The sequence below is a fragment of the Agelaius phoeniceus genome, chromosome 5 (genome assembly GCF_051311805.1).
Source record: "Agelaius phoeniceus isolate bAgePho1 chromosome 5, bAgePho1.hap1, whole genome shotgun sequence".
Lineage (NCBI taxonomy): Eukaryota > Metazoa > Chordata > Aves > Passeriformes > Icteridae > Agelaius > Agelaius phoeniceus.
Window position 1 is genome coordinate 6,339,260 of NC_135269.1, and position 12,134 is coordinate 6,351,393.

General features: G+C 46.9%; 1 protein-coding gene across 1 annotated transcript in view; it reads left to right on the forward strand.

Annotated features, from left to right (window-relative positions):
- Window positions 1–12,134, forward strand: part of LOC129119189 (sodium- and chloride-dependent betaine transporter) — a 38,055-nt gene that overhangs the window by 9,806 nt on the left and 16,115 nt on the right. Inside the window, exons 3-8 of the mRNA XM_077178221.1 lie at window positions 1,730–1,864; window positions 3,210–3,350; window positions 4,555–4,642; window positions 6,210–6,342; window positions 9,207–9,341; window positions 10,812–10,915. Of these exons, the coding sequence (XP_077034336.1) occupies window positions 1,730–1,864; window positions 3,210–3,350; window positions 4,555–4,642; window positions 6,210–6,342; window positions 9,207–9,341; window positions 10,812–10,915 (736 nt within the window). The remainder of the gene's footprint in view (window positions 1–1,729; window positions 1,865–3,209; window positions 3,351–4,554; window positions 4,643–6,209; window positions 6,343–9,206; window positions 9,342–10,811; window positions 10,916–12,134) is intronic.

Here is a 12,134-nt window from a genome sequence, read left to right on the forward strand (position 1 = left end):
CTCATAAGGGAAGAGGATCTGTTTCTGGGGGCCCCACTCAAGGCTGAGGCTCCTTCAGTAGAGCAGCAAACTGAGGAGGCGATCACAGCTGGAGTTTCAGCTGGTAACTGCTGTGGGACAGTTAAGAGAGACAGGACAATAGAGGTGGAAGAAAGTCATCGTTGCTCAGAGACCAAAATGGGTCAACCTCTGGGACAAATTGTATCAGAGGAGAGGGTCTGGAGTCTGCTGAAAGGCTCATCTGTGTGCAGGATAATAAAGCTGTCTTGCAGATTTGGCATAGATGTCTTGCAACACCAAAAGCAGCAGCTGCCTCTAGTTCAGGGTCTGCAGTTCTCACTTCCTACCCTGCAAATCTGGACTGACCCTGAGAACCAGCCTCCTTCCCTCTGGCCCCAGGTCTCCTGCAGCTACACACAGCTGTGTTTAGGGGAAATTTGGATGTTCTTTGTTATTGTAACATTGTTGGCTTAAAAACAAGGGCAAGTGTTCCTGGTTGCTCACAGTCACTGGAAGGAATGTCGGTGTGAATGCCTGTGCTGGCAGGGGAGGAGAGGGCCAGGGGGGACGGTGGCTGAGAAAGGCACCCTCGTCTTGGTTACAAGCAATTGAGATGCTCTCCAGGCCCTGGCAAGACAGGTGTTCCTGACCAAATTTTCTTGTATGGAGTGGCAAGATAGCCACAGTTGTTTCAGCAAGGAAGGCAGTCACCTTATCTTGTTTGGAGGGGAGCAGGAGTGTGAAAATCTACACTAAGGATGTGGAGAAAGAGGGTGAGGTGTCAGAAGGAAGGTCAGCTGTGAAAATGAGATCTCAGGAGCAGTTTTGAGCAGAGGAGTGAAGGTACTTGTTGTTTTGGTTTGACAACATAACTGAAAAGGTGCAAAAAAATCTCAGGCAGCTGAACAGAGGACTAAGCCATTTCTTCAGGGCATGAAACTTTTTAGTTATTTTTGTTTGTCTTTTCTTATGCTTAGTTTATGTTGGTCATTGTTTCTGGGAAAAAGCCTTGCTCTTTTCTCCTTCCTCTTCCCTTTTGACAAGGGTTAATCTGAGAGCCATTTCAGGCTGATTTCTCTTCAGACATTTCTCTACATTTTAGCAAGTAATGGATTTTGAAGGTAGAAGTTAAACTTGCTCATTTTGAAAATGCTGGAAAGATATTCTTCCCCTATTTCCATTTTTCTGGTGCAATCTACTTTCCAAATTTGACGTGAAATATGTCTCAAGTAAATTTATATCCTGGCAAACGTTTTACTTACCAAGAAATGTCACCAGCCTCCAGGTTTGTATCCTCTGGGCAAGTGGGAGTTTTGCTGTGACTCTCATGAAAGGCAGAACAAATGTGGTTATGTGAAACAAGGACTTATTTTGTTCATCCCCTTCCTGCTGAAAGCTGGAATGAGGTCAGGAGCATGAAGCAGGGAGAACTTCTTCAGCACTATCTTTTTTTAGCTCCTTGTCTGGCTACTCCTTACCCCTCTAGGTTTTGGCCTATGCCAAATGCAGAAGTGCTGCAGTAGCACAAGACAAACCACCCATGTATTTTTTTTCTAAAAATTATGGTGATGGAGACCTTGTTTCTTTACCAGAGGTTTCACATTTAGTTCAGTGAAATATTTATGTTTATGTAGCTGATTCCAGCTGTGGTCCCAGGTACCTGGCAAGAGATTTTAAGGATAAGGTTTTTGAAGAGGTTTCTGAGGCAGCATTTTAACCCTCTCTGCAGGAGCCTTCCTCATCCCTTACCTCATCTTCCTCTTCACCTGTGGGATCCCTCTGTTCCTCCTGGAGACGGCGCTGGGGCAGTACACGAGCCAGGGAGGGGTGACAGCCTGGAGGAAGATCTGTCCCATCTTTGAAGGTCAGTCAAGTTACAGTATTTACTGACAACACTTTCTGAAAATCAGTGACTCAGATTCTTTTTTTTTAAATATTATTATTATTTTTTTTTTTCCTTTCTCTTTTATTCTCCCTCCCTTCTTCTATCTCCCAGCCTTGTTATTCCTTCTGCTGCCCGCTGTGTGTGCAGGGGCAGTTCCCTGACCCCTCTTGATGTGAGTGAGGGTGTGTGGTGCTGCCTGGGGGCTGTGCTGGTCCACCTGAACCACAGTCTCTGCTTTGAGGAGCTCAGAACCTGGGAGAGAGGAGAAGCAGGACAGCCAGCTTGAAGGAGGAGGATGGAAGTAGCAATGTACAAACATCTGTGTGTGGTTCAGGACAAATAGTGAGGGGAGAAGAGATTGAGGAAATCTGTCTGGTTTATTGTGCTTTCCCTGCCCACTCCCATGCCCAGGGCTGCTGTGGCAGCATTTGCAGGCTGGAATCCTTCAAACTGGGGGAATCAGACTGTGTGCACTGGGTCTGACAGCCCAGAGATGGGATGGGGATGAAGTTAAGCCACAGGGATAACAGCCAGGACTTCTGGGGCCTTGGGGAAGGTTGTTTAATGGGATTAATATATTCATGAATACAATTTCCTCAATTCTTCTGTCCAGAGGACAGCTTATTAACCATGTTTTGCAGATGGAGAAACCTGTGCTCAGGCAGAGTGGAGCTTGGTTAGTTTGTTTGAGCATGGGCATGCAGTGCTATTTGAAACTCCTTGGGGAGTCTGGTACCTCCTGCACTGGAGACCCCTGTGCTCTGGCACAGACCTGGAGCTGGACCAGCAGGGGTATCTCAAAGGACACTGACAAACAGTTTTAAATAAATGAATTGGGCCTTTCTGCTCTGATTACTGTTCTGAGGTCTCAGCGAGCAATGGGCACAGGCAGGACCCAGGACCAAAGCTGAGCATGGTGAATATCAGCTGTAAGACTTTTTTGCCTGACACTTTCCAAAAGTAAGAGACTCAGCTGCATTTCTTTTCTTCAAAGGCTAGAGCTGTATTTTTTCTGAATAGGAGGCATTATGATGCTGTGGCATGGTAGCCATCAGAATTTTTTTTTCAAATCAGCATAAGGTTTTCTGGCTGTTTCACCACAAACCTGTCTAGAGTTACCAACAATGTTTCCTCTCTGCGTGCCCAACCACAAAATCCTTCCTCTTTCCCTTAGGCAGGTTTTGCACTATTTTCTGGAGAGCCATGTTGTTGGTGTTGCCTCATTCTAACCACAGCATGACCAGTGTCTTTGTTTGGGGTTAAGCCTCATGTGCTGGGAGTTGGTTGCCAGTCCCATCCTCACCTCCTTTGCTTTTCTTCACAGGAATTGGATATGCCACCCAAGTCATTGTGGGATATCTGAATATCTACTACATCATCATCTTGTCCTGGGCACTCTTCTACCTGTTCAGCTCCTTCTCTTCAGTGTTACCATGGGTCAGCTGCAATAACCCCTGGAACTCAGGTACACCTTTTCTTGGGCAGTTTCTAGCTTCTTTCCAATTCCCAGAAGTTATTTAGGTTTTGTTGAAAATATTTGTTTTTGTTTGGATAAGAAGCTCTCATGAGCTGGCATGTGATGTCACCAAAAAATAGGCATTTTCTGGTGAGCAGGAGAGGTGGATGGTAGAGTTTTCAAGCCAATCTAGAGCCCTTCTCATGTGGCAGGATCTTATTAGCTCTGGTGCAATGGTTTATCTTATAGTTCCCTTGCTCTGCCCCATTCCTGCGGAGTGACTGGGATGGTTGCTGCCACTGCCAGTGCCTGAACAGTTTCCTCTGTGCACTCAGCTTTTCACTTAACTCTGCCCTGCAAAGGAGACCTGGCTTTGACTTTGGCTCAGCACAAGCTGAGAAGATGAGGTGGATGTGAGGTAATTCTCATGAATGTCCTTGTCAGGAATTTTTTAACATGTTGAACAGGTTTTGCTTGGCAGCAGCTTGGTTCCCTCCCTTTTTCTCTTGCGTCAGATGATTAATTTCTGCAATTAGTTAAATTTTTCTACCCTGTGGGCCTTTTACTCACAGCTCCCTCTGCCTTTTCATCCCAGCAGAAGTAACCAGCCTTTTAAGGAGCTGATCCAATTCCTTCAGCTCCCCAGAATGGATTTGTTTGCACAGAAAGCCACAAATGTTCTCTTAACAGAGAGAAGTTTCCCAGCAACAGCTGAGTTTCCTTGGTTTTCCATTGGATTGTCTTTTGCTGGCAAAATGCAAGATGGGGTGCATTGGATGTGTGGCATCTCCTCTGTTTTTAGTTATTTCATGCTTTGTAATGGTTGGGGATGGCAAAGGAGAACATGAAGGCTTCTGTGGTGTGTGCATGTGTGGGCAGGGAATGGTGCCTGATGTGGAAAGAGAATGAGGTTTTCTATCCTGACTACTCGTAGTTGCTCTCCCTTGATAATCTATATTTTTTAGTCATCTGTTTTCAATTTGGCAGGGAATTGTTCTCTCCTTCCCCTCTTCCCTTCCCAAAGCCCCTCTGGTGACTGCTGGATTGGGATTCATACCTGGAGAGAGCCAGAGTTTAGTGAGACATTTAATGAGATGCTCTATAGCACAAGATGAAGGATCTGTGGGGGTTAGGGTCCAGAGGGGAAGGAACATCCCTCTTGGAGGAGCCCTAGAGAGTTTCTCACCTCATCAGCTTCCTTTTCTTTTGGTAGATCTCTGTGTGGACATTCTGAATAGATCCAGCCTGGACAACAGGACCTTGCCAGCGAACGCCACCTCCTCAATGATTGAGTTTTGGGAGTATGTGATCGCTTTCCCTCTGTTCAGGCTCCTTCTCATCCAAAGCTTGCAGCTGCAGGACTCCCTGGGCTGGGGGCTGTGTGTCTGTAGGAGCAAAGTGAGGTGCCACGTGTCAGATCCAACACAGGGAGCACAAGGAGCTGCCAAGGAGATGGGCACAGAGCCCTGGGTGTGAGGACTGGGCACACCCCAAAGGCAGGTCATGGTGTGCCTGACCAGGGGTGCTCATGTGCACCTTGAGGGTGTGTTCCCCTTTCTGGCACTGGGCTGCCTGGGTGAGTGTGGCCACTGAGAGAGGCACCAAAAGCAGGCGAGGGCTTGCTGCAAGCAGGAGTGCATGTGCTGAGCGTTGCAGGTTGGCAGGCAAGCATGAGACCACAGCAGATGGAACAGTCCTCCACAGTGAAACACAAGGGAGAAAAACTGCCTTTTACCTTCTTTTGACCCAGTCCTGCTTGCTGTCTACGGGAAGTGATCCATCAGGCTGCTCAGGATCATTCCTGGAGAGCAGAGATCTGAGATGCATGCATGAGATGCCAGAGAATAATTTGAGGAAGGTGGAAAAATTTGAAGAATTTGGGGCTGGAGACATTAAAGTACAGTCTGAGTGAGAGGTCTTACAGCAAAGCCACACTATGTCCCAGATAGGGTCATCAGTGCAGCCTGGAGAGGTAGAAATGACTGCTGGTGCCACCCTACCACTCCACATGCTACAGAGGAAAGTCTTACAAAGAAGAGGGGTGTCAAGGACTCAGCTTCAGCAGTTGGGTTTGGGTTTTTTCCCCATTTCTGTTACTTAAAGTACATTTGAAAGGGTGGACTCACCTTTGTTGCAGCTACCACAGGGCACATAGAAGAGGATGGGTGCCCCTGGCTGCAAAAAGAGGCTGCACAGTGCTAGCCCCCTTCTGCTGCCCTGCTCCTTGCACATAATATTTAGTGAGAGCTGAGGTTCCTCTGAAACAGTTGTTTGGGTTTTCTGTAGAGAGGGCAAGGGGACATTGAGGGAAGTGGTTTTGAGCAGAATGTGCAGAAGAGTTGTGTAAGTGGTTTAGTAAGGGGTTTAGGCTGCTGGGAACTGCAGGAGTTGCAGTGCTGAGCTCTTGTATGGCCTACCTTCTTGATGGTGAATCTCCAAGGAAGGAGACTGAGGGAAGGACATGGGAATCCTTAAGATATTTTATGCTTAAATATAGGGTGTGTGTAGCATATGGGGAGGAAGAATGGTGACCATGGGCTGATAGTGGCTTTGGTGGCCTGCTTTGGATGGAGTTGTCTCTGCTGGGGAGCTGCCAGGCTCAGGGAGCAATGGGGAGCAGGTGTTGATTTTGTGTAGTAGGGGTCTGATGGGCATGGCACCATGGGTTTGGAGAGTGGGAGGTTTGGGTCAGCCACAGGACACGGTGGAGCAGAGCTGGGGCGATGTGCATGGCTGGGAGCCCTGGGCAGATGTGCTGTGGATAGGCTGTTAAGTCTTTGGATGGGCTAATATGGGAAAGGTCTGTGTGGGACCCTGAGTGGGGTGTGGAGTGTTAATGCTTCTCTCCCTGTCCCTGGACACCGGCAGGAAGCGAGTGCTGGGGCTCACGGATGGTATTCACAATCTGGGCACTGTGCGCTGGGAGCTGGCTCTGTGTCTCCTGCTGGCCTGGATCATCTGCTACTTCTGCATCTGGAAAGGGGTCAAGTCCACAGGCAAAGTAGGAATGGAGATTATCCTCCCAGACCATAAGTCTCCTTGTATCCATCTTCTATTTCTTCCCCAATCTCTTTTCCTTCTTCACGAAGTAGAGGCAGAAGACAAGCACCAAAGTGAAACTTAATACCTGTTGAGGCCGTACTGATGTACACCAGTTGTGTTTGAAACCTAAGAGGAAGAATAAAATTAGTAGGTCCATCAGGGAGGGGAGAATGGGGAAAGAATTTGGAACTGAGGGGAGTTTTGAGGCACATTTTCACTTGCAAATACCCACACTGGCTGATGGATTCTCCCCAAGTGCCCTTGGGAATCATGCACTCACCAGTGTGTTGTCCTGCTGTGGCTTGAGGGTGTTTTCAACAAGATCCTCTACAGTGGCAGACTTCCCATCCCTGGCAATTATTAAACTCTTGAGCAAAACAGACAAGCTGCTGCCTGTAACCAGCTCAGAGAATAGATAATGAATCTCTCCTACTTCTTTATCCTGGAAAATACTTGGGGTGGGAGAAATGTTCTTGTCCTTGTTCTCTCTTTTTTTCCTCTTTCTAAATCTGCAGGTTTTGGGTCAGTTCTTCTGACTTTCTGCATTTTGCTAATGAGGCTGGAGCCAATGCTTCCTCCTGATGTTTATGCTACAGAGCAGATGGGTTGGTGTTCCTTTTGGAGTGAATGAGTGTTTGATGCCTTGGGCTGGGTATTAGGGACTCTGCCATGGCCTTAATTTGCTCAGGACCTCTTTCTTGGAGCTGCCATGAGATGGGTGGATCATTAATGATGATTGATGATTAATGATTAGTCTTGTGGGTGTTCAGGGAATGTCCCAATAGCAAAGGGAGGGAACCAACTTCTGCAACTAATTTCTTCCTTCAAAACACTGTCTACTCTTCATGAGTGTTCCCTTTCACACTTGACACCTGGGTTTCAGTGTTAAATCCTATGTGCTAACTGAAAACTGCACTGGGCACCCATTGCAACAGAATGAGATAACAGCTTGCTCCCCTCACTAGATTTTCCCCAGATTTTGCTGATGACTGGTTCTTGATGATGCAGACTTGTTGTCCACCATTTCTGAAGGAAGGAGATCCAGACTCCACCTTCATGGGGAAGAGGGGATGGATGATAAATGATGGCATTTTAAACCTTGAAGCTCTGATGCCCCCTATTTTGAATACCACAGTGCCATCTTGAAAAGAAATTGAGTCTGAGAGATTGTGTGATTTGCATGGAAGAATAATTAAATCACTTGAGGTTCTCTTTAGCTCTCAGACTTCTCCACTAAGTTTTTTCTTTGCATGGTTCTCCTTATGCACACTGCTTCCCCAGTGTGCGTAACTTACCTGCACAAGGAGAAAGCTAAAGTATTTCAGTCAGGCTGGTTTAGCTGACTTGGTTTGGCAAAACCAGACCAGAAAGTGAGAGAAAACAGTGACTACATATAGTAAATGGAATGGTCTTCCTGAGACTACAGAAGATTTTTCCATCACAAATTTTAGGGTACAGGGCTATTGGCTATTTACCAGCCAGGTGTTATGGACATGGTGCAACAATAAGAGAGGGGTTTTCTGTTCCCAAATATACTACAGGTCAAACAGGCCAGTTGTCTTCTCTGCAGGCTGTAATTTTGAGTATTACAGGGGCACTGTCAAAAAATTCAAGTGCTTCTCTCTTTTTCTTTGCTGACAATATACTAAGACAAGCATTAGGAAAGACCCAAGAATTCTGAGCAAGTGCATAACTTTGTACAACAGCTCCAGATTAAACAGGAGGTTGTGTTTGCCTGAGAGGCTGCTCTAATCACATAATCCTGCCAGATCCTTATGTTTCTGCTTCTGTGATTTAAGGAACCCAAATTTAAAGAAACCATAGTGACCTCAGGACAATAATTTCAAATAACTCCATAAAGACTCATTTTCTTTTAAAAGCCTTTTCCCCCCCCATGTTTCTCTTCCTTATGCATAAATGTTTCTTAAAACTGATTTCTGAAGGTAGATTTTAATACTTGTGCCCAAAGGAGTGTCATTCTCATTCAATCAGGGAACAGCAAAAGTACCATGTACTGTGACTTATTTGACCAATTATCACTAAGCACAAAAAAATGTAATTTCAGGCCTATCACTATGAATCCATGGAGTAAACAAGCCTTCACACTGCTTGGATGAATTTGAATAATGAATAAATGTTAAGAAGTTGCAACTTGCTCACAAATATTTTGCAACTAGAAAAAATAATATGTTATATTAGAGAAATGGTTTAGAGATGATTAATTCTACTGTAATATTTATTTATATCACACACAAAAAGAAGTAAAAATAGGTACTACAAAATAATGGTCTACTTTTTCTTTAAAGGCTTTGAGTTGCCCCATTTTTTACCTGTGAGCTCAAAGGCATTAAAGGGATGAGAGTGACGCATGAGCCCTTCTGGAAATGAGATGCCTCATAGGTGTCTCAAATTGGCCAGCAAAAGTTGGTATTTAATTTGGAAAGCTCTTGCTGTGCATAGGACTATTTTAATAACTTATTAAAACTCAGTGATGGGAAGAGATCTGGGTTTCTTCTGCAGCTTTCAAAAGATGAAGGGAACAGCTGCACAGCAGGGAAATTACACTGGCTGGAAAGAGAAAACAAAGCAGAGCAACCAGTGGCAGAGTCTTGGATGAAGAACAAAATGCAGATTAACTAAATCACCAGTGAGATGTAACCTTGATTACTTTTTTTCCCCACCCCTGTTCTATGTTAGCAGCAGCAGCCACAGCCAACAGCAGAGTCAGGGAGGTTTGCTGGGGTGAGGGCCTGCAGATGAGGTGAAGTGATACCTGCCCCCTCCCTGCTTACCCTCTCTCTTCTTGTTTCCCTGCCCCTGCAGGTCGTTTACTTCACTGCCACCTTCCCATATGTGATGCTACTCATCCTGCTGGTTCGAGGGGTCATGCTGCCAGGGGCTGCTGAGGGGATCATTTTCTACCTGAAGCCAGACATGTCCAGGCTGGCAGACCCACAGGTGAGGGGTGGTGTCAGGCAAATGCTGGCCACAAGGATGTTCTCAGTGCCCTGGCCTCTGGAGCTGAGCATCTAGCTGTCATCTATGAAAGGAGGTCAGGCAACCAGGATCCTTAAAACTTCTGAGAGGGGTCTGGTTCCCTTACACAGCACATTCTTTTTGCTCATGGACTGCAGCACGTGGGCATATTAGGTCATTTCTACTCATGGGCTCAGCAAAGCCAGATGAGTATAGAAAATAATTAGTGTGTAACAGAGAGTTTTTCTGGTTGTTAAATGCAGATAATTAAGGGAGGGGTTATATAATCTATCCCTTTTAATTTTTTTTCTGGCCTGGTTAGCACTTTGGCTCCATCAGGACCCTTCCAGGACATGAAGGGTCTCTGTGCTTGCAGAAGAGACCAAGGCATGCATGCAACATGGGCTGTGACCAGCTGGGTTCCCTTCACTGCTCCTGGGGGCTGCTCCCACCTGCCTAGGGCAGGGGCTGGCCAAAGGTCAATCACTTCCACCAGTCACTGGAGCTCATGGAAACCCTCAGTGAGATCCTGCTACTGAGTTGAGGCAGAAGGTAGAGCTTTAGTTCACATGGGATGTGTGTCTGTGCCTGAAGGGCTCCTATGTACATGCCAATGTGTGGGAAATCAGGGTGAACTTAGGCAGCAGTGCCTGGGATGGGATTCTTTGAAGGCTACAAAATTCCATCTGCCTGGATGTTTGCAGCTGGGGGCTGCTTAGAGGAAAAAGAGAATGACTGGGGAGCCTGGAGACCATCAGAAAGGTGGGCTGTTTACCTGCCTGCCCACATCTCCCAGCTCAGGGCTTTCCCTGGCACTGTGTGAGAGCAGAGTTGCAGCTCAGCTCTCCATGGAGGAGAAGGCCGGAGCAGTGGTGAGAAGCCCGACTCAGCTTTTCCCATGGAATGCCAGAGCAAAGGGAAACCTGGGTGTGTGACACCCCACTGGCCTGCAATCTCTCATCTCAGCAATTTTCTGCCCTTCACTGTGCACTGTGGCCTCAGAGAGGTGGAAAACTAGGTCTGGGAGCAGGGAAGGGAGTACACAGGTTGTTGATCACACTGTCATTTGGGGTGACTCACCAGTGGCTCTGCAAGGAGATTAATCATCTGGGCCATGTAAGGACCACAGGCAGCTGTAGTGAGAGCTTCAGAAGGAGCTATGCTATCAGGGATGCCATCTCTACCTTGAATGCAAAGGTGTGGGGTGGAGAAATGGTGTCACCTTAAATGAGATGTGAAAATAGGGTCTCCTCAGAGCTTTTTCCTAAAGGGTTTCCAGTTCCATAGCTCAGTTTTTTCCAGATAGGTATCCCAGATTCTCCATTCACTGTAGATCCCCTTTCTGTCTCACAGGGTTTGTTCTCCATGACTGGAGGAGTTATTGTTGACAGGGCACAGCCATTTGTTAATTTTGTTGCCACGTCTGGAGACCACTGACCTTCTCTGTTCCAGGTGTGGATGGATGCAGGCACTCAAATCCTCTTCTCTTACGCCATCTGCGAGGGGTGCCTGACAGCTCTGGGCAGCTACAACAAATACACCAACAACTGTTACAGGTAGGAAGAGCCTGCACTCCTCATTTCCTTCTGGAAATCTTCTCAGATAGCACAGAGCTGCATCAGAGGCAGGCTCTGTCCCTGGGGGAGACCTTGGGTCGTGCTGCTGTGACTAACAACTTGCTCAGAGTGCAGAAGCTGCAGAGGACTCAGCACAGGGATAGAGAATGGCTGAGGGAAGAGAGGAGTCCAGAAAATTACTTTAACAGTGTTCTCCTGCACGAGTCAGTGTGGAAATGAGAGACTGGAGGAGGGGGAGGAATGAAAATGGAGAGTATCTCCAGCCACTGTGTAGACAGCACACTCTGTTTGGACAGAGTGAGTGGGCAGGAGTGACATGGCCAGCTCTGCCATCACTGGCTAGGCAGGGGAGGTGGTACAAAGATGATGGGGGCCTCCTGTCTCCAGTGCTTTACTATCATCAGAGTAATGTACTGCCAGTGGCCTTTTGATCCTATCAAGGAGGTTAATCAAGTCTGTCTGGCCTTCTCCTTGCCCTTGGATTACAGATCTATTTTATCCATGGCCTGACATGGAGCTCAGTGGAGCAATCAGGACCATTTTTGACATCCTCTACAGAGCCCTGAGAAGCAGGGACTTTGCTGTGCTTTCACATATTGCTCCAGCACAGATTGTAAAATGGAATTGTGCTTGGGAGATCATCTCTCCTGTGCTCCGATAGGTGCTGCCATGGCTGTTGATTGGGCAGTTAATGCTTTCTCCTGGCTCTCCCAAAATATTTCAGGCACCAATGCAGTGCTGTGCTGACACCTTCAGCTAATTCCTAAGGTGCCTTGTGCTGCAGCTTACCTCTGGGTGTCCCAAATTTTTCCACAGTGCCTACCCCATGGCAGCTGATGCTGTGGGTCAGCTCTGGCAGCTGCCCAGGCAGGATCCAGGGATGTGGGGCTTCCAGCCCTGCCAGCTCAGAGTGGTGCCCAATTTTCACAAGGACCAAGAGCACAGAAGTTTCAGGACAAGTAGCATAGCATATCCCAGCCTCCATCTGAGCACAGCTAATAGAGACAGTATAGACACTGCCCTTGTCAGTGAGGATTTTTATTGTCCTATTAACCTCATTTTACTAGACCTGCTGAACCTGTATGTCCTCATGCTTTCAGATACTCCTCTTTCTTAACTATGTTTCCTTTTGCAACCTCTTTCCTCTTCTAATTTTCTGTTTTCCTGATTTTCTCTGTTGTTTTTGCTATTCTCTGGA